Below are 20,771 nucleotides of genomic sequence, written 5' to 3'. Positions count from 1 at the left end.
CGGGATCTCTATCTATCAAAATTTTGACTTTTGGTTCCAATAATCATTGATTCCTCGGAGGACACATAAAACTAATTACGTCTCTTTCTCTCCGCCAGCAGTAATATTCGTAAGAAGTGTTTGAATTAGCTCTAGAGATATTCACAACAGAATGAGGAAGGAAATAGTGAAAGATTTTTTTTTTTTATTCAACACTTGAGCTACATTCATTTTTGCCTAATAATTTTCCAACTCATCGAAAAAAAAATGTCATCATCACGGGATTAAAATCTGCCAATTATGAAACAAATGGCATTCCAACAGCTAAACCAAGAAGAACCAGGGAAATTTCAAACAACATCGGTCGCGACATGTCGGTATGTCGAGCTACTAGACATATGTGGAAGGTATAACTATTGATGGCTGCTTTGGTTAGTAATCCATTCCGCCCATGCCACCACCCATTGCTGGAACTTCCTTTTCGTCCTTAGGGAGTTCGACTACGACCGCTTCGGTTGTTGTCATCAAAGAGGAAACACTATATTCGAAAACATAAGGCCTTAGTATCCAAGAACATGGGGAGTTATAGAACAAAATATTAATGAATGCAAGGTTTTATTTGCTCGGCTTACCTTGCGGCGTCAACTAGTGCAGTTCTGATTACTTTCAGAGGGTCGATGATGCCAGCTTTGACCATGTCTACATATTCACCTGGTGGTGCATGTACAAATCACATTGAATTAGTCAGAAATGAAACTCATTGGCTATTTTATTTCTTTTCTTTTACTCATCCCGGAAATATATGTAGAACTCACCCTTTGCAGCATCATAACCAAGATCAGGGTCGTCCTGCTCCAAGAGCTTACCAACCACAACGGCTCCCTCGACTCCCGCATTCGATGCAATCGTGTGTACAGGTGTCTGAATAAAACATTACAGATAGAAATAAGTATGACTTCTTATAAACATGTCTAACAAAATCGTCCTAAGCCAATGGTTAAAACCACTTAAAGTAGAATCAAACAGTATATTCAAAATCCTCCAAACATTCTCTTGATGTCAGTGAGTGATCAATCATGTTTGAGATTATGACCTTTAGAGCATTCTGAATAATCTGGACACCAATCTTCTGATCAAAGTTGGCAGTTGGAAGTTTATCTAATTCTTTGGATGCATACAAAAGAGCAACACCACCTCCTGTGGAAGGCGCCATTCTGTTAATGCCCTTCAGATGCAATACGTAAAATCAAAGTTAGCACATGGAGGATGAACTTACCTGGTACTATTCCTTCTTCAACAGCTGCTTTTGTGGCATTCAAAGCATCGGTGACTCTATCCTTCTTCTCGCCCACTTCTGCTTCACTTGCTCCTCCAATCTGCAAAAAGTATTGGTTTATATTAAGGTTGCAAGCCATCTTTCAAGAAAGAGCGAAGAAATCAAAATCACAGAGGAAGGTATAGACCTTCAATACAGCTACACCGCCAGAGAGTTTCGCTAATCTCTCCTGTAATTTTTCCTTGTCGTAATCGGAAGTGCTCGCTTCAATACCCGACCTTATCTGTAAATTACACGAGACCGAAAACATGACACTAATTAGCTTCTATATTTAATAAAGTTCATCATTTACACCACCTTGTGTTTCAAAATGCTACAAACCTGTTCACATCTTTCCTCAATAGCCTTCTTGTCACCAGCGCCATCAAGAATAACTGTATCATCCTTTGAAATTGTGATCTGTAATATCAATCTAAGTTAATGCAGATTTTCAACAAGCGGCAGAAACCTTCAAGAGACGTAGAAAATATTGACATTCAGGATATAAGAAGAGCTGCAACTTGAACTGGCCAAGAAACATAGGTCGAATACCCAAAAATTATGTCTAGTTTCCAAACCTATTGGACATCTCATACCTTCTTGCAAGAGCCAAGCATGTCCAGATCGACTTTCTCGAGATTCATTCCAAGCTCTTCAGTAATGACCTACATATAGAGCACACAGAAGAGTTTGAGAAATCACAGAAAACATTATACAAAAGGAATTACAATACAAATGAAAAACTTACTTGACCACCCGTGAGAACTGCAAGGTCCTGCAGTCCGGCCTTCCTATTTTCGCCAAAACCTGGTGCTTTAATGGCACAGACCTGCAGGAAACAGTAAGAAAATAAGTAAAGGCCCAAAACAAATCAAAAGTTAATATGTTCCATAAATTTCAATTGTTGGAAGAATATGAGGGTCGAACCTTAATTCCAGCACGAAGCTTATTCAGGATAAGAGTAGCTAGTGCCTCACTTTCAACATCTTCGGAAACAATAAGAAGGGGCCTTTGCTTCTGAAGAGATTAAAGAAAACTACAATATTATCGTCCATTTGCAAATGTAAGAAACAACTCTCAACCATTAATAGATAGCCTACCTTCAGAGCCAACTCCAAAACTTTCACCACAGCATTTATGCTTGAGATTTTCTTTTCATAGATTATAATAAGAGGATCGTCCAATTCCTGCCAAGGTATCCCATGTGGTAGATAAAGTCAGGACAACATTGATGATAAGGCTTACGATTAGAAGATTGGGAAATGTATTTTAACAAAAAAGATACATACACATTTCTGGTTCTTCTGGTTTGTAATGAAGTAAGGGGAAATATATCCCCTATCTAACTTCATCCCTTCAACGACTTCCAACTCGTTATCCATTGTCTTCCCATCCTGTAGCAAATTGAACACAGTCAAAATAAGCACCAAAGGCAATGGTCAAATCAGGACATTACAAAAGAATCCCATTTTCAGATTAACAAAAACTAGAGACACACATTGCTGGTGACAGAGAAGCATTGTTGAAGTAATGAATAATGCATAAGGATGAAATCTAAAATGATATCTAGACCAATAAAATAAAACTTAAAGAAGGATATCAACTTTGGAGCATACACAAATACTTCGACAAGTTGGCAGCGACTTTAAAGAAGTGATTCTAAAATTCTTTCCCACTAGTTCTGCACCATCATATTCCTAGTAGAATTGTAACAACCTAAGCCTACTGCTAGCAGATATCGTTCTCCTCTCTCCAATCGATATGGGATCTGACAATCCACCCTTGGGGGGCTAGGATCTCACATGAATATAGTCATAAACCCCTATCAAGTTTTTTTCTGTTGGAGGACTTTTATTATTTCAGGTTAGGTGAGGGAAGGAGTCTAGAATCACATTCAATCAAGTAGCAAAAGTTTATTCAGCCACGAAAATGATCATACATATAGAAGAAGGCATAGGGTGCGGCTATCCATTAACATGCGGCAAATATACAAATATATTAGTAACCAACTTACAGAGATGGTGATCACGCCCTCCTTGCCAACTTTCTCCATGGCTTTGGCAATTAACTCACCAATTTCTCTTTCACCATTTGCAGATATTGTCCCGACCTATAGAAATACAATCAATTTGCATGACTGATTCTTCAATACAAAGTCACTTCAAGGCCGCCAAGTGATCCTAGTCGAAAGAACGAACCTGTGCTATCTCTTCTGATGTGCTTATCATTCGTGCTCTACTCTTCAAGTTGGTCACAACTGAATCAACAGCCATGGAGATACCACGTCTTAAATCCATGGCATTCATTCCAGCAGCAACAGACTTGCAGCCCTCCGCAAATATTGCTTTTGTGAGAATAGTAGCACAAGTGGTCCCTGAAAGCCCCAAAACTCGTCACTTTGATTAGGTAATTTAGCGTGTAATACAATTGTGTAATGTTGGTCATCAAATCGCTGGTTAAATATTCAAGAAAATGACAAAAGAACCACTCATTACGAACTGATACACATTCTTTTAGTGGTTATACTATAACAGAAGCTTACCATCGCCTGCTACATCATTGGTCGCGTTAGCAACCTGCTTCACAAGACTGGCACCAACATTTTTAACTTTATCTTTAAACTCGATACTTTTGGCGACGGTCACACCATCTTTTGTAACTTTGGGAGCCCCAAAACTTTGTTCAATCACTACAGTGCGCCCCTACAGCAGCAACATGACAGAATCAAAATCTATCAACAGAGCGTAAGACGATATAGCACGGAGATTAAAAGAGTGAAGAAAGTGAATCATCAATGGAAATTAGCCTTCCACCTTCGATTCAGGAAAAAAAATAAATGAAGATCAGTAAATACTGCACCTACTAAATTCGCCATTCATTAAACAAATGAATGTCGACAGTACCTTCGGACCCATTGTAACTTTAACGGCATCAGCAAGATCCTCAACACCCTTGAGCATAAGACCTCGAGCCTCCACCCCAAATTTAACGTCTTTCGCCGCATAGTTTCTGCTCCAGTTAGACCTACTAGCAATCTAAAACGCCAAAAAAAAAAAAAAAAAAAAACACACACAAACACGAGCATAGTTAAAAATAGATCAGAAGTTCAATGATCAAACAAACTCCCAAAAGTAATCAAAACATAATAAGAACTCACCTGATTGGCACCGTTCCTAGCAAGACTGCAAACGAAAGAAAAAAACAACATTTTTAAGTGGATAGAATACAAAACACTATTAATTCATCAAACTTCATCAATTATCGATTCAGAAAAGCCAACGTGGCAGTAACTCAAAAGAACGATACCCCATTGATGCCACCAGTTCATTTCACAAGCTATTACAGCCGATAAACAGAAACGAAATGAACAGAAATGACTCCAAATCTTATCAATCTAAAGGAGACCAAACCAAACATACCGGGCTTTGGAAGCGAGGCCTGAGGCGAATCGGTGCATTGTAGACGTCCACTGAAACCCAAAAACGAAGGAGATGGGAACAGCGAGAAGAGGAAGAACAACAACAGTGGGAGGAAATGGGAAAGGCGATGAATGGAAGAGATTGAAAGGGTTTAATAATGGGAAGAAGAAGGTTCTAGAAACAACTCAAACCATAGCGCCTTCTAGGGTTTAGGGTTTAGGGTTTAGCAGAAAATGGAAACATTACAGCTCATCTTTTTCAGATGACGTGGTTGACGGTTTACAAGTCCAACTCCTCACCTCGCGCGAACCGGGTCCAACCGGGTCCAACCGTGGAGTTTCTCTCGAGTTATCTGACGGTTCTTTTTAATTTTTTTAATTTGCGTTTATTTTTCTAATATTTTTCATAATGTTTTAAAAATTAAATTATATAATAAATAAACTGGTAGATGGAATTAATATTTATAAGATTAAAAATTTTAAAATTAATAAATGGACTTTATCATCTCTCAACTTTAAACTTTTTTTTTTCTCTTTAATAATTATTATGTTTCTATAACTTTCTACCTATAAAACTTTATATCTATTTTTTTTTATATAATTATTCTATTTGACTTTTTATTCAACACGGCTGGCTCGAGGTATTTTCTCAATCCTTCTTACCCTTAAAAAATAAGGGCACCGTATGTCCTTAAATCGGTAACCATCTTTAAGTTAACTTATCTTCCTCCGTCTCTTGAGACCAACAAAGGGTAATACGTTGTCCATCGACTACGCCCTTCGACCTGAACTTAGACCATAACTCACCCTTTATGGACGAACCTTGCGAAAGAACCCTTGAGTTATCAGGGCATTATATTCTCACCATTTATCATTTAATATTATATATATATATATATATGTTTTTTTTATTGTAATTTTAATTTGTTTGGCGAATAATAATTCCTATATACCACTTTCTTATAAAATTGAAAGTCATGGAAAAACAATTTTTGGGGTTTTTTTGATTTTTTTATTTCATCCATTTGGGTGACGGGCAATAACTCGTTCACCTGCGGGTGAGATGATGGTAGCAACGTGGCGTTTTCTTATTTGGCAGCAAAGTGGGCTTTCATACGCTCGGGTTCCACCCTCTGCATTCTACTTGAGCCTCTTTACTTCGTCTCTTTCGGGTTCTTTCGTTCTCGAAACCTCCCAATTCCCAAATCTCAGTTCTCCATTACAGCCAGCTCTTGATTCGTTCACTTGATCATCGAAGCAGCTCTCTGAGATGACGGAGGCCGCGATTCGTAAGAAGCCTGGCATGGCCAGCGTCAAAGACATGCCGATCCTCCAGGACGGGCCACCGCCGGGTGGATTCGCTCCGGTTCGTTATGCTCGCCGGATTCCCACCAAAGGCCCTAGCGCTATGGCGATTTTCCTTACTGCGTTTGGTGCGTTTTCTTGGGGAATGTATCAGGTCGGCAAAGGCAACAAGATCCGAAGGTCTGATTTCTCTCTCCCATTATCTTAGTTTAATCCATGGTCATTTCCTGTTTTATATCATTCCACTAGTAATGGGATTTACTGCTTTTCTATCTGGATTTCCTCTTTTCTGCGAATTAAGGGGTGGGTTAGCTTGGGATGTATTAGACTTCTTGACCCAGGATTTCTGCGAATTAAGGGGTGAGTTAGCTTGGGATGTATTAGACTTCTTGACCCAGGATTTCTGCTAGGGATTTGATTATTTTTATTGACTTTCGAGATTCATGCTTTGTGCTAGGCTGTTTTGGATTTTACCGATTTGCCGGGTAGATGCCTTGAAGCGAATTTCCATTGAGAGTTTAGGTTTGATACCTGGATTTGATTCAGTTTCAAGTCATTTGGTTTTTTGAAAAGAAATTAACACTTTCTTAGCTACTTTAATTGAGGGTGGTTTGAGGCCGCATCTCCATTCCTCTTTTGCATCCCGTTTTGAATCTGATGATGAAGTTTAAGTTTCGTACATACATTAAAACACCTTCAAAACTACACTTAGTTTGAAAATTGCCCAACGAAGGAGTTCTTCTTTAATACAATTAGAAGATTACATACTTGCATAATAACATTTTTCATTCATAAGAACTATTCTTATGAACAATGAACCACTCCATAATTTCAGACTGGCATAGTATTGTCCACTTTTGAATATAAACTTTCATGACTTTGCTTTTGACTTCACTAAAATTATCTCATACCATTGGAGATAATTGTCCCATTTATACATGTTATCTTCAAACGGAGGACCACTGAGCCTTTCTTCAAGCACACCACATGTCTTATATAGCTTAATCACTGATCTTCACGTAACTATGTCATTGAGGCTCATCACTATCCACATGTTTAGATTCGAAGGATTTAATCGACATGTTTAAGTTTGGGGTATGCCTTTCTTACCATTTGTTAAGGATGATCATGCAAATGGAAATAGTTACTCTTACTTATATACTTACAATCTTCTTCTTATCTTACGACTTTGGTTGTCCTCACAACAAAAATGTTGTCAAAATTAGTTTTTTCTCTTCATGTAACAACCCAAGCCCACCGCTAGCAGATATTGTCAGCGTTAGCCTGTTTATCGCCAAAAAGCCTCAGGGTTTTAAAATGTGTCTGTTAGGGAGAGTTTTCCACACCCTTATAAAGAATGTTTTGTTCCCCTCTCCAACGGATGTGGGATCTCACAATCCACCCCCTTTGGTGGCCCAGGGTCCTCGTTGGCACACTGGCCGGTGCCTAGCTATGATATTGTGAGGACACATCGCACGTCTGTTTTTGCCTGTTACGTATCGATGTCAGCCTCATGTTACCTTTATAGGTAGAAGTTTTCACATTTTTATAAGGAATGTTTCGTTTCTCTCTCCAACCGAGGTGGGATTTCACACTACACAAAATGGGGTAACTTAACTCATTGGTTTTTTTTTTCTTTTTTTTGGTAAGAAATTGCGCTTTCTTTGAGAAAATAAGAGAATACATAGGCAAACAAAAAACGAGCCTAAACAAATTTTTAAAAATGTCTCCAATCCAAAAGAACAAGGCCAAGATCAGGCATAGTGACCGAGACCTAAAAGAAGGCTTTAAATTTAACCACCTCACCCACTCTCTCAACTCCTCACAATTTCTGTTATGTTTTTTTCTAACCAAATATCCCACAAAAGAGCAAAGAAGCTAGTTTGCCACAAGACTTTACCTCTTTCCTTAAAAGAGGATTCAAAAGCACCTCCTCAACAACAAGCAACCATCCTGACCCTGAGCACAACGCACACCAAACAAGGATTTCCAACGATCCCAAAGAAACTGAGCAAATTGGAAGTTAAATATTCAAATTGATTCATTTAGTTTAGAATAGGTGATAAAAGTAAAATTTGCCCTAATTATTTGATTGTTGCAAGAAATGGTTATTTGAGGACTTGATAGGTGGACAAAGATCTCAGGTAGATGTCTTATGTGCTTCTATTTAACATCAGAGAACCTTTGGTATAATGTTACAAATGCACCTGTTTTGTTTTCAAGGTACGTGAAATATAGTTGGGTAGATATATTGGCATGAATTTCAATTTTAAATTACTACCTTACTTGTTTATTTGTTTAATTTGCCTGGTCTGTTGTTCTCGCATTAAATTATTGCAACAGAATTTCTAGAATGAGCTCAATGTGATTTCAATTTCATATTCATGTTTAGACTTGATCATCAGTCTACATTATTTGTAAAGGAGGAGTGATTATAGTTTCTTCGTACATTGAAGGCCTTTTATGGTATTTACAGATAGTTTAAAGGAATAGTCTTTCCTGCTTTCCTCTGTTCCCTTCTTTTCCTTTTGCTTGAACGAGGTGAGAGTGGTGACCCATTTGGTTGGGGGAAATGGTGAAGATGATGTCATGCTGTTTCATTCGACCTGTCGTTTCTTACTGTTTATGATTGGTTTAATAAGTTTATATTACTCTTTTGTTGCAAACTATGAATTTCACAATGAGCATTGACGATGTGTATAGGGCACTAAAGGAAGAGAAATATGCAGCCCGACGAGCAATATTGCCCGTGCTTCAAGCCGAGGAAGATGAAAGGTAAATGGATGATTTTTTGTGTAGGCTGCCCTCAAACTTACAGTAACACTGGTTGAAACTACTGGATCCTTGACGGTTTTAACGAAGTTTAATATCATTGGTCTAATCGTGTCTGTTCTAACTTTCTAACTTTCTAGATTCGTCAAAGAGTGGAAGAGTTACCTTGAATATGAGGCTGAAGTTATGAAGGATGTGCCTGGTTGGAAAGTTGGTGAAAATGTCTACAACTCTGGAAAATGGATGCCTCCAGCGACCGGTGAGCTACGACCCGAAGTCTGGTGATTTTGTTTCGAACACGGACTTCTTTGAGGTTGGCATGTAGTTTGTTTGTGTATGCGCTGCGACTTATATCCTCATATGGGTTTGTTTCCTGATTTGCTGGTTCTTCATGGCCCTTCTCATGAAAATAAAAGAAGCATGTCAAAATTTCTTCAAATGTTTTGCAAAAACTGTCTTCTTTATTCAGTAAACATCTCCTTTTACCCATGTATCTCACTGAAAGTTGGGACTTGGAATTAGACATCAATTTATCTTCATTCTTCTTATTTATTTCTTGTATGCCAAGCTGAACAGCATGCTTACCCTAGTCGGTTGCGACTTTGGTTCGGTCGATACTCGTAGTAAGTTGAGGCTTTTGAGCTACAATGTGCTTAGAAGGAACTTGAAATTGGCATGTGTAAGTTGATAGAACCCCAGAGGACTTGTAGTGTGTGAGACTTGCGTGATAACCAAATACACCACTCGGATCATATATTTATCATAAATATTATATTTCAAATTATATTTATGTGAAGGTAAAATTATAAATATAGTCGTCTAATTTTGAAATTAAATTTGTGAACAAAACAAAAATAAAAAAATATTAGTAGATATCAAATAAAACCTCAAAAAAATGTTAGGGACCAAGAAACCAACTAAATTCTTTACTATAAATATTATAATTTAAAGTGCTTGTTAAAAATATTACATTTTGATATGAATGTAAAATGATAAGTAAACTCTAAAATAAATATCAAATGTAAACTCTAAAAAAGATGTCTGAGCCCGGGTTCGAACCGGGGACCTCTAGTGTGTGAGACTAGCGTGATAACCAACTACACCACCCAGACTTTGTTGTTCCGTGCCTTAAACGATAAGAATTTCAACTTAAAACTACTTTCGAATAAATTGCTAACTTAAAAGGTGAACAACATTTAATTATAATCCCATCTTTAAACACTCATTTATGTATTTAAATTCTAAGATTTTTTTTTATAATAAAAATAATTGATTGATTCGGTATAAATTAGAATTTTATTTGCAATCAAATCATAAAATTTCGTGTCAAATATATTTGTTAATTTTGAAAGTTTAAAAACTAAATTTATAATATTGAAAATTTAAATATTCGAAAATTTATTTTTAAATTGGCATTTTCTAATTAAAAAAAATTAACTAATTTGGCTACATATAGTTATTTTCATATAATAACCATAATAGTAAGAGTATTTTTTTTATAAAAAAAAAAAAAAAAAAAAAAAACTAATGAAATTTTAAATGCTAAGATGTTTTTTTAAAACATTTTTAAAAAAATTAAGAATATTTTTGTATTAAAGTACGGACGATTTCTGTTTAAAATTAATTATAAGAATATTTTTTTAAAAAAATTATTTTATTTTTTTAAGTTTAAGGAATATTTTTGAAAGATAAAAAGTAGAAAATTTATAACAATTTTTTTAACAATTAGATAAATAGTTAATTAATCCAAACATTTTACCCGCCGCGAACTACCCAATCAGAATGAAACACACGTTTGACGCTTCCATATATTATATTTTTGGGAACCACCGTTGACAGGCTCACGGCGGGTAGCGGATTTTTTTTTTTTTGACGCCCCACCGAAATTACAAGAGCAAAATCCGCAAAATTTTTCTCTGGGGGAACAATCTACAAACGCATACACGGGGGAACGAAGTTAGCAGAGGAGATCTGCCAGATTGTTGTTCATTTTTCCCACAGATCTCCTCGTGTCCGATCCGATCGGAATCTGCCCCCTTTTGGTTTTCCTCTTCCCCAATTCACAATTCTTCATTTTCTGTGGTTTTCCCATCAATTTCCCGACAGCTATCATCAATTTCGGTTGTTTTTCTGCTACTTTAGTCTCGCAGTGTTTGGTTTAGATTCATTGTATTTAGCCGGGGCTGATTTGTTTGGTTCGTTTTGTGGGGTTGTGTTTTTGTACCTGGAAATGGTGTCACCATGAGGATTTTGGGTTTGTTTGTGTTTGTCTTCTTGAGCTGGGGGTCGTTGTTTTGATGGCTTCGGCTCAGGTTTTGCCCAATTCGATGGCCTCGACTCGTAAATTAGAGCATTTGGAAGCAGGCAAGCGTCGGGTAAGGATTTTTCTTCTCTCTCTCTCTCTCTCTCTCTCTCTCTTGAATGTAATTCAAATCTTCAATTTGGATTGGATGTTTTCTGAGCATGTAGCTTTGTACGTTTTTATATCGAAGTGTCGGTTATTAATGTCGAGACTCTGTATGCAATATGCTGGTTGAGTTGGGATTAATTGACCACGATCGAGCTGCTAGGGAAGTCGTTGGTTTCAATTTTCACATTCATGGAACTGATACCTGTTATATTCATTAGAAAATGTTTGTACTCAATGCTTTGGATGAATGATTTCATGGAGGTTGATAAGCTGACTTATGACAAGCCATGGATTTAAGGATGCTGTAATTTTTCGAGCTATATATATTGTTTATAACTTTGGACTTGAGGTTTGAACGAAGATTGTAAGTTGGACTTATCAACCTGCACAAAGAGCTTCTTATGGTCAAAAGGGTGAGGTTTTTCGAGTGGAAGGGGAAAAACGTAAATGCCTATGTTTTCCTATGCCAAGTATCTGGCTATAACTTGTTTATGCTCGCACTTTTGACCAAATGTTTTAAGCTGTGGGGTTGATATCAATTGCACCTATGATAGGAGATTGACCCACCTTCTGGTGCTTGTTCAGCATTACATTTGGAGTATTGTTACTTTCTCAGACGATTTGAATGCATGTTTGATTGCTTTAAGCACATTTCCTAAGCGTTTTTATCTAGACGCTTCGTTTATGAATAGCGATAGACTTTTCACTAAGTGGAACGAAGAGAACTACATCTCAAAGCAGGTGGAAAGGTCTCTAGCTAAAGGAATTCACACATAAAACCTCCAATTAGTGAAGTTGTGAGTTGTGCAGTTACACTAAGGTTTTGTCGTTGATATGAGTTTGATGAACCTTTTACTTGGACACTTGGTTACATGTGCCCTGTGCTTTTATAGTAAACTTCCTGATGCTCATACTTTAGATGCATTTAGATGGTTTGATATATTACTCCTAATGACTTTCACTTTCTCTCACTAAATTGGTTGTTCCTGTGTGTCTGCACAAGGCTTTGTCATTAAGACCCCCTTTTTTCCTTTAAAAAAAAAAACATAATTTATCATTGGATGTTCTTCCTTGTGCCCTTTCATAATCACTTCGTTGATTCCTTTTGTACGTGAAAATTTGATTACTTCCTTTTTCATGCAGTTAGAGGAGTTCAGAAAGAAAAAGGCAGCAGAGCGAGTTAAGAAAGCTGCACCACCAATCCAAAATCACATTTCAGATGGTGGTTCCCAGGAGAAGAAGCCTTTAGAATCTGAACATGCTCAACGAATTACAGATTCTGATGGAGCTACGACAACAAACGGAACAGGCAGATCTGCTGTTGAATCATCTTCTGCTCTAGTCAAAGATGTCAGACATGCAGATAACTTTTCTCAGAATATTGATCAAAATGCTTTGAATGAAAGTCGTGCACGCTATCCATCTACAAGAAATGTTGATGGAGGTTTCTCTGTGTATCCAGTGAAACAACCGTCAAACAGTCAAGAAATTAAGACACTCAAAGGTTCGAGACTCGCTGGAACCACAGATGATTATAGTAGAAATGAAATATCAGAAATAAATAACGACTCTGGAGTAATCAGTGGATCCCAGGATAGAACTCCATTTGGGAGCGCATTTGGCATAAACCCACAAGCTAATGAAGGGATCGATAGCATTTCTAGTCAATCTGCACAGCATGGGGTGGATGGACTACTCTACAGAAGAGATGGTCGAGAGAATTCTATAATTAAGAGCTCTGGCTCTTTGCATAAATTTTCTGCAAATACTTCTCCACAGAATACTGCTGGCAATTTACAAGATACAGATTCCAGTAGTAACAATATTTTGGCTAGTGAACATTCTTTCTCGTCATCTTATGATGGTAGTGTTCTCTGGATTTTCATATCTTGTTATGATATGATTTTTTTTCTTATTCTCTTCCCTGTTCTGTCTTGAGAGGATTGGTGCTAACATATTGTTTTGTATGTTCTATAGGCCTCTTTAATAGTACAACTAGAAAAGGATATAGTTCCGATGAAGTTGGGGAAAATGTGAACAAAATTTTTGAATTGATTGACAAACAGACGTCTGTTCTTGAGCAACGAAAGCCCACTGATGTGACTGATTTAACTAGAATCAAGCCTGTATATGTGCAGTCCTCTGAATCTGCTGGCTTGATTACTGATATTAGAGGCCCCTTCAACTTTGAACAACCATACACTGCATCATCTGAAAACAGTTTTAGGAGATCTCGCCCATCGTTTCTTGATTCTATTACTGTACCCAAGGTTCCTTCAGGGAGTTTTCTTGGACATGTTGAACATGATAAGGGATCCAGAATATCTGATGGGTTTAGAACAGATGAATCTGATGGCTCAGAATCATTAAATCTTCAGAAGCCACTAATTGATATGAAAAAAGTGGGAACATCCTCAGATTTTGCCTCACAAAACACTCCAGTGCCATATAGCAATTCATTTCCTCCTTCAGTTTTTCCTGTTAAGGAGGTGAACCAGCCAATAGAGGATAATACTATGGAGAGGAAACACGAGCTCTTTTCATCCAAACAAAATGAAGATTTTGCTGCTCTGGAACAGGTACTTCTATATTTGGTGTTGGTCATTGAATTTGGAATTGGTCCATCCAATATGTAAAGCTACCATAATGTCCTCTTTGCTAGGAAGGATCATGTAGTTTTCTTTTCAATGTTTTATTTGAGTCGTTCATAAAAAACTTAAAAGATAATTTAGTGTGTTCCTGTAGTTGCAATTGGAATGGAGATGGGTTGAGTCCGAACCCTTTCTACAGTGTTTCCAACTTGAAAAGTCAATGAGAGAAATTATGCAGTTATACTTTACATTTAGTCTACTATACATCTTGGAGTACTAAGGTTTTCCCCCCATTGGTTTTCATGTTTAGAATCAGTTATTTCTGATGTTTATGTAAACTTGAGTAGCATCTCTCACTCTTAATCATTATTATTGTAACAAACAATTTCATTGATTATATGAAATTACCAAAAACTGGTGAAACCTGTTCCGAGCGAGTTACATAAACTTGAGTAGCATCTCTCACTCTTAATCATTATTATTGTAACAAACAATTTCATTGATTATGTGAAATTACCAAAAACTGGTGAAACCTGTTCCGAGCGAGTTACATAAACTTGAGAATGTCAAGTTTGAGTTGTTGCACGCCTTCACATGGAGAAAATTTTCCTAAGATGAGCCATATTGATTACGTGAAATTACTAAGTTCATGTCATCCTAAGATGAGTCATCGTGCATGTCTAGTCATATTACTGTCCTACTGGTAGTTCGATTGATTTTGAAAATTACGTTCCAAGAATTCTTTGTTGTTGAATTTTATAATTGACTTCCTTATATATATAACATGATTTATATTATTCACCCTTGGCCCAATACATAAAAGGAAAAAAGAATCATTTAAATTTTGCAGAAGCTTATAAAGTGTTCATATTTACAAAATATTACATAATAGATGGCAGAAGGTGAGATGTTATTATTGCAATTTATTGGACTCCATGAGCTATATAGAATGAAGATTTTAGCAAAGAGTTGATTTTGTTTGAATAAATGATGAACTTCATACCTTTTTGTGCTTCTTAGGAAATGTCTTTCTCGTCTTCTAATTTGACATTTTGACAATGTGAGCTTTCTTTGCATTTTCTTTTTCTCGTGAAGATTAAATTCCATTGACATTTTTATGGTCTTCAACTTTCTTCCTGGTCAGCATATTGAAGATTTGACACAAGAGAAATTCTCGTTACAAAGAGCTTTGGATGCTTCAAGGGCTTTAGCAGAGTCCTTAGCTGCTGAAAATTCATCTCTTACTGATAGTTATAATAATCAGGTTGGTTTATAGATTCTTCTTGTGTATTATATAATTCTATCGCGTGTATGATGATCAAACATTTTTGTTCGTGGTTTACTGTTCTGTATTTTCCTGGTCTGAGACCTGACAAAGTAATAATCTGGGACTTTTATCATTTGGACATTTCTAGTTTCATCGAATGTGACTATTTTGCTAACATGTGTTCAATGTATATGGCTTTGGATTGAACTCTTTTATTTCCATTTTCGTTTTTCTTTTGGTAATTCTTCAGAGAAGTGTTGTCAACCAACTAAAATCGGATATGGAGATGTTACAGGAGGAAATGAAGACCCAGATGGTTAGTCTTTTTCTTATGCCTCTGTTAATTTCTTCCTTTTTGTTAGGTTTCACCAAAGATCAATTTTTCCAAATTGGAATGCGGTTATTAGCCTCCGCAGTGAATGTTACTTTGATTTTCTTTCTCAGCTTCTTTATTACTCTGGTTTTCATTCCTACAATGGACCATGAAGTGTGTGCGCGTAAGAAATTTGTTTAAGAATGAGTTTTGGTACAAGAGTATGGACAGATATTCAGTCTAGGCTGGATACAATCTTTAATCAATAGTTTCTAATCTAGTTCTATCTTCTTAATGGACTTGATCATGTTTCATATTCTAGATTCAACTCATGATTAAGTATTGGGATTGAAATAATTTATAATAATTTTGTCCTGATAAATTCGAGGAACTGTTTCGTCTAGAGACTTTATGAGTTGCCTTCGACTCCTTTTGGAGTTTTCTTAGTGAAATAGAATTTCTTTTACCTTTCCTTAGTTTCATTATGTGTGATGTTTGATAAACTTCCTGTTATAGTTTGTGTCAGATGTCATTCTCACACCTGGATATTTTCATTAATTTGAGGACTTGAAGATTTCACGTTCTAAGTCCTTTTTGATGCAACAATGCTCCATAACCAGATAATTTTGAAATATTATAGATGTGTTTCTGAAATGTAAAGTTTTTCCCTATTATCGTGTCAATATATATGTATGTGTGTGTAACTCCTTCGATTCCACAGGTTGAACTGGAATCTATCAAACTTGAGTATGCAAATGTACAACTGGAGTGTAATGCAGCTGATGAACGTGCCAAGCTGATAGCTTCTGAAGTAATTGGTCTTGAAGAGAAGGTAATAAATTGTGGCTCTCCAAAGGCCATCAATCCAGTACAATGTTTTCTAGTTGTTCTTTTGGACTGCCTAACTTGTTTTTGTAGCTAGGTGATTAGGCTCTAGCTTTCCTTTGTAGTTTTGATCTTGACAAACATAGATTATTCGGTGAACGTTGCTATTTCTTTCTTTTCTTTTTTCTTCATATTGAAATAAAATGATTATCTTGTAAAAATGTACCTGCTAAGTTTCTTTTTCCCAATGCAAAAATATTTTGTCTTTTTTCAAAGACATATTTTGTACATTGATAAAAAAAAAATAAATAAATAACTGCCTGTATATTTTCTCTTCACTTGACTGAATATATATATATATATATATATATATATGTTTCTGTTTGGAACTAATTGAGGAATTTAACATATTATTATATTGTTCTCTTCCATATGGAAAGTATGACATCGACCCTTCCATCATGGGGATTGGAGTTGGAGTCCTACTTGCATCTTGTGTGGACGATTTATGATTTCTAAATTATGCTTCCCATTTATTTATATAGGCCTTAAGACTAAGGTCTAATGAGTTAAAGCTGGAGAGGCAATTGGAGAACTTAGAAGCTGAAATCTCTTCGTACAAGTACGTCATCTTATACTGTGGCTGTTAACAAATAACCTCTGGTTCTTAAACCGATCACTGCTTTAAATCCCTTATGTGTAGACATGGTTATGTCTTAGTTTGGTTAGTTTTATAAGTGGCTGGCTACTCATGGATCAAGTTTTTTGAAATGACTAGGCTAAGCATTGCATCTGTTTAAAATGTTTTGTTATGTTTTTTTTTTTGGGACAAAAAAGACCACTTCATTACAAGTATGAGAGAGAGAATTACAAGAATAGGCTACAATGGAAAAAGCCTCACCAACCAAAAGCACCCACAAACAAAAAGAAAAAGGAAAACAAAAGTGACGGTAATATCGTTGGTGCTTCATACATATGTAAGGGAGAATTTATCAGTCCTGCTGTGGTCAAAGCTTCTGTTGAAAGCAGATTTTATTTTATGCATGAGTGCTTCAAGTTTGTACTCCGAGGGTTGTGGTTAGAATGAAATGATAGTTTTTTTTTTTTTTTTTTTTTTTTTTTTTCAAATAATGAAAGGAAATTGGGTTTTGTTTAATTTTCCACTTCAACTTTGTTTAATTTTCCACTTCAACTTTGTATGTCTTTCCCCTAGCCTTTTTAATTACTCTTCACCTGTAATTAGTAATACCTCTTTTGGAGTAATATATTGTATTCTCCATAGCGCTTGGGGAGTGTTTTTTTTGGTTTTCCTTATTTGTACTTCTCATTTAATCAATGAATGAAAAGTTATCCATTGTAGAGGTTCGCATCCAATTATACCTTCTTGCTTTGAGCTGTTTTTACTAACTGGAGTTTAAATTATAATTTTATTGGAACTTGCAGGAAGAAAATATCTAGCATGGAGAGAGAACGTCATGATTTTCAATCAACTATTGATGCTCTTCAGGAAGGTAAACATAATGGTTTGAATTTAAATTAGTCCGATAATATGAATTTTCCCCATCCCTTAATGTGGGTCGTCAGAGGTAATGGTTATTATTAGACTTGTGCTTTTATTTAGAATATAAAAGGTTATGGTTATGTGTTTTTTGTAAACATAATCTAATTAAGAATATCGTTTCTTAGCTATAAGAACGCAATCTGGCAGATTTCAAGTCAATGGTGAACGTTAAAACTAGGGTGGTATTCCTTAAGTGTAGTCGGTATTGTAGTTTATGAGTATGCGAAAAGTCACTGATACATGGTTGATATGTTATAGGCTTTGTGACAAAGAAGGTCTTATTTGAGGATTGTTGTAAAAGTAATATTTTAAATTTTAATAGGCTAATTTGAATGCTTTACTATGTTTTCTATTTATTTTCTTATAATTCTCTAATTTACCATAAGTGCATGGCCAAGTGAATGCAAGAAAGTATAAAGAGAAATTAGATGATTGCTTTGCAGTATACATTTTGGTTATTTGTTAATTGAGGATGGTGGATGGTCGTGAGAATAGTAACCCCTGGATTCTCAAATATATAATACCCGAGTGTCACATTCCCATAAACATCCCAGATTTTTCAAAATGTTCAATCCCGGACAGATTCTGTGAGATCCCACATCGGTTGGGGAGGAGAACAGCATTCTTTATAAGGATGTGGAAACCTCTCCCTAGCAGACGCGTTTTAAAAACTTAGAGGTGAAGCCCGAAAGGGAAAGCCCAAAGAGGACAATATCTGCTAGCGGTGGACTTAGGCTATTACAAATTCATAGCTTTCAAGGAGGACAATTTCCCCTTCCCCAGTACATTTTTCTTTTATGAATCAAATTAAATGGAACTGTAATGGTTCTTGAAACTAATCCCCTGCTTATTTTGTATTTTTTAGAAATGATAACAAGTAGATCGACCATTTTTTTATTTGCTGCTTCTGTATTATACTTTAGCAGTTTTCCTCCTATTATGATTGCTCTGAAGTAATGATGTCCTTATTTGGTACACTTCTTTAAGACCCTTTTGGCTTCCATCTCCTAAACAATATCATAATTTTCTTTCGTTTCATCCCTTTCCTTTTAACAGAGAAGAAGTTGTTGCAGTCTAAGTTACGCAAAGCTTCTGCAAGTGAAAAGTCCATTGATATTAGCAATCCTAAAAATAAAAAAGATATCGCGACATCTACGGAAGATTTAGGTGAAGAGAGCTCCCTTTCTCCCATCCCTTTTCTTAAGATGAGATTATGACCAAGTAATTTTCCATTCACTTTTGTATTCATTGTTAAATTTATGCAGTAAATACAGATACTGCTCCAAGTACTTCTAAACATGAAGTAAAAGATGGAGAATCTCTTACTGAAGATGATACCTCTGGAACTCTCATGCTGCTGGAAAATGCCACTGCTGAAGTTTCAGCGGTCAATATTCCTCCAGATCATATGAGGATGATTCAAAACATCAATGCTCTAATAGCTGAGGTACCCATCGGTAAATTAATATGAATCTTTTTCTTGTTATAAACAAGAAAAAAAGAATAAATAAATATCAATTATGTCTAGTTTCAAGATTCAAGAATTCTCTGTGAAGTTGTCTTTTTTTTTTTTTTTTTTTTTTTTTTTTTTTTTTGCTTTCCCTCTTTAGTGTGATTATTGTTTCAATTCTTTTAGGTCTTGTTCTCGATTGTCATACATTTAGGTTTCGATTAAGATTCAGCCACTAAAAGAAAGTAGTTTGAAATTTTCACGAAAAAAGTATCGTTAGGCCAATCGTGCATCCTTTTTGTCGCCCTCATAGGAGATGTCATAGCCCTCTTTTTGCTATCTTTTCTCTTAATGATATGACGGTTTGTCTCTTATGAATAAGTTATTTAATATATCCAATATTATTGACTTGTGATGATGGATTTTATTTATTTGCAGTTAGCTGTAGAGAAAGATGAATTAACACAAGCTTTGGCATCTGAGTTGGCTAGCAGTTCTAAGTTGAGGGTAACTTTTCTGTCCAATCTGAATATTGTACACACTATCAGTTCTTTTATTTATTGCACAATCAACCAACTTTGCTTTTTTTTTTTCCTTCATGAAGGAGTTGAACAAAGAATTGTCTAGGAAACTGGAAACACAAACTCAAAGATTAGAGCTTTTGACTGCTCAAAGTATGGCTGGTGAGATTGTTCCAGCGAGGCAACATGATTCTCGCACCGTGCATGATGAAGATATTTTACTTGCAGATGAAGGCGACGAGGTATTATCATCTTTCATTAACCCTTGCTTACTGCCATGTGTCCTGTGTGCGTGTGTATGTGTGTTTAGGCTGGGGGGATTAAGTACAAATGAATACTGCTAGTTTAGAGCTTGTGTTGATCATTTACCTTTCCTTTTAGTTTAGCAAATGAATATGGAATTAGTTCGATCAGGCATATAAATCTTCTCATTCTTAGGTGGTTGAAAGAGTCTTGGGATGGATTATGAAGCTCTTTCCTGGCGGTCCATCACGCCGAAGGACCAGCAAACTTCTTTAAGATGCGGGGCGGTCGAGTTGTCAATGGAAGGTCAATGTTTGAAGCTTTGCTTCCATTGTTCTTTTCTTCAAGTTGCTAGGTAATACATTGGAGATTATAAGCTGTACATTTCGAGTCGAACGCATGGTTCGTTATTCTTTTTTTATATCAAAGAAGCAGGCTAACCTCGACCTTTCGAGGCCTTTGATAGCCTTAGGGAATCCAATCCAAATTGTTATTTCCTCAAGGAAGATGTGAAGAGAAAAAGGGAAGTGAAAGCATCTGGTTCCATCAATTGCTTCACCTTTTTCTTGACTTACACAAATTTTGATGGGATTGCTGTTTGATACTTAGACAGGAAATGAAGTAATTAGTATTAACAGGCTTTTCAGTTGTACTTATTGATTGTTGTTCTGCACATCTGTACTCTTACTTCCATTGCTTATGTAATCATCATGAGAACCTTGAAGGGATTGAGTTTTGAGCCCAATGATGAAATTATCACATTATTTCGTTATACTCTAAAGTTTGACATTACAGAGGTTA

General features: G+C 36.1%; 3 protein-coding genes and 1 non-coding gene across 4 annotated transcripts; 2 read left to right on the top strand and 2 right to left on the bottom strand.

Annotated features, from left to right (window-relative positions):
- Nucleotides 1-164: 164 nt before the first annotated feature.
- Nucleotides 165-4,888, bottom strand: LOC111807400 (chaperonin CPN60-1, mitochondrial). The gene is made up of 18 exons (XM_087129379.1): nt 4,714-4,888; nt 4,452-4,476; nt 4,198-4,329; nt 3,837-3,996; nt 3,493-3,668; nt 3,309-3,404; nt 2,584-2,688; nt 2,395-2,481; nt 2,222-2,311; nt 2,043-2,123; nt 1,891-1,959; nt 1,637-1,714; nt 1,443-1,538; nt 1,256-1,355; nt 1,073-1,176; nt 795-900; nt 612-690; nt 165-517 (listed from the first exon to the last, which is right to left on the bottom strand). Exons 1-18 carry the CDS (start codon nt 4,749-4,751, stop codon nt 412-414), a joined length of 1,728 nt encoding a protein of 575 aa, XP_086985505.1. The 5' UTR covers nt 4,752-4,888; the 3' UTR covers nt 165-411.
- Nucleotides 4,889-5,850: 962 nt separating this feature from the next.
- On the top strand, nt 5,851-9,337 carry LOC111807630 (NADH dehydrogenase [ubiquinone] 1 alpha subcomplex subunit 13-B). Its single transcript, XM_023693433.2, has 3 exons — nt 5,851-6,197; nt 8,721-8,792; nt 8,930-9,337. The coding sequence occupies exons 1-3, from the start codon at nt 5,983-5,985 to the stop codon at nt 9,072-9,074; spliced, it is 432 nt and encodes a 143-aa protein (XP_023549201.1). The 5' UTR covers nt 5,851-5,982; the 3' UTR covers nt 9,075-9,337.
- Nucleotides 9,338-9,827: 490 nt separating this feature from the next.
- On the bottom strand, nt 9,828-9,901 carry TRNAV-CAC (transfer RNA valine (anticodon CAC)). Its single transcript has one exon. It is a non-coding gene; the product is annotated as a tRNA-Val (tRNA).
- Nucleotides 9,902-10,626: 725 nt separating this feature from the next.
- Nucleotides 10,627-20,742, top strand: BLI (protein BLISTER). Its single transcript, XM_023692334.2, has 13 exons — nt 10,627-11,164; nt 12,343-13,063; nt 13,177-13,778; nt 14,935-15,054; nt 15,308-15,373; nt 16,092-16,202; nt 16,741-16,817; nt 17,639-17,706; nt 18,813-18,923; nt 19,022-19,203; nt 19,645-19,713; nt 19,811-19,969; nt 20,166-20,742. The coding sequence occupies exons 1-13, from the start codon at nt 11,087-11,089 to the stop codon at nt 20,244-20,246; spliced, it is 2,445 nt and encodes an 814-aa protein (XP_023548102.2). The 5' UTR covers nt 10,627-11,086; the 3' UTR covers nt 20,247-20,742.
- The last annotated feature ends 29 nt before the right edge of the window (nt 20,743-20,771 follow it).

Source organism: Cucurbita pepo, chromosome 12 (assembly GCF_057944985.1).
Source record: "Cucurbita pepo subsp. pepo isolate OVF chromosome 12, ASM5794498v1, whole genome shotgun sequence".
Taxonomy (NCBI): Eukaryota; Viridiplantae; Streptophyta; class Magnoliopsida; order Cucurbitales; family Cucurbitaceae; genus Cucurbita; species Cucurbita pepo.
Note: the sequence above shows the minus strand (reverse complement) of the source record. Positions and strands in the feature narration are given on the sequence as shown.

What these genes read in the sequence shown, in the direction of transcription:
- BLI (XM_023692334.2), top strand. Translation starts at nt 11,087, where the DNA reads ATGGCTTCGGCTCAGGTTTTGCCCAATTCGATGGCCTCGACTCGTAAA. An exon ending in TGGAAGCAGGCAAGCGTCGG is followed by an intron (nt 11,165 to 12,342) that starts GTAAGGATTTTT and finishes TTTTTCATGCAG; the next exon opens with TTAGAGGAGTTCAGAAAGAA. An exon ending in GACATCTACGGAAGATTTAG is followed by an intron (nt 18,924 to 19,021) that starts GTGAAGAGAGCT and finishes AAATTTATGCAG; the next exon opens with TAAATACAGATACTGCTCCA.
- LOC111807630 (XM_023693433.2), top strand. Translation starts at nt 5,983, where the DNA reads ATGACGGAGGCCGCGATTCGTAAGAAGCCTGGCATGGCCAGCGTCAAA. An exon ending in AAAGGCAACAAGATCCGAAG is followed by an intron (nt 6,198 to 8,720) that starts GTCTGATTTCTC and finishes CGATGTGTATAG; the next exon opens with GGCACTAAAGGAAGAGAAAT. An exon ending in CAAGCCGAGGAAGATGAAAG is followed by an intron (nt 8,793 to 8,929) that starts GTAAATGGATGA and finishes CTAACTTTCTAG; the next exon opens with ATTCGTCAAAGAGTGGAAGA.
- LOC111807400 (XM_087129379.1), bottom strand. Translation starts at nt 4,751, where the DNA reads ATGCACCGATTCGCCTCAGGCCTCGCTTCCAAAGCCCG. An exon ending in CATCAGAAGAGATAGCACAG is followed by an intron (nt 3,405 to 3,492) that starts GTTCGTTCTTTC and finishes GTATTTCTATAG; the next exon opens with GTCGGGACAATATCTGCAAA. An exon ending in TTTTGGAGTTGGCTCTGAAG is followed by an intron (nt 2,312 to 2,394) that starts GTAGGCTATCTA and finishes TAATCTCTTCAG; the next exon opens with AAGCAAAGGCCCCTTCTTAT.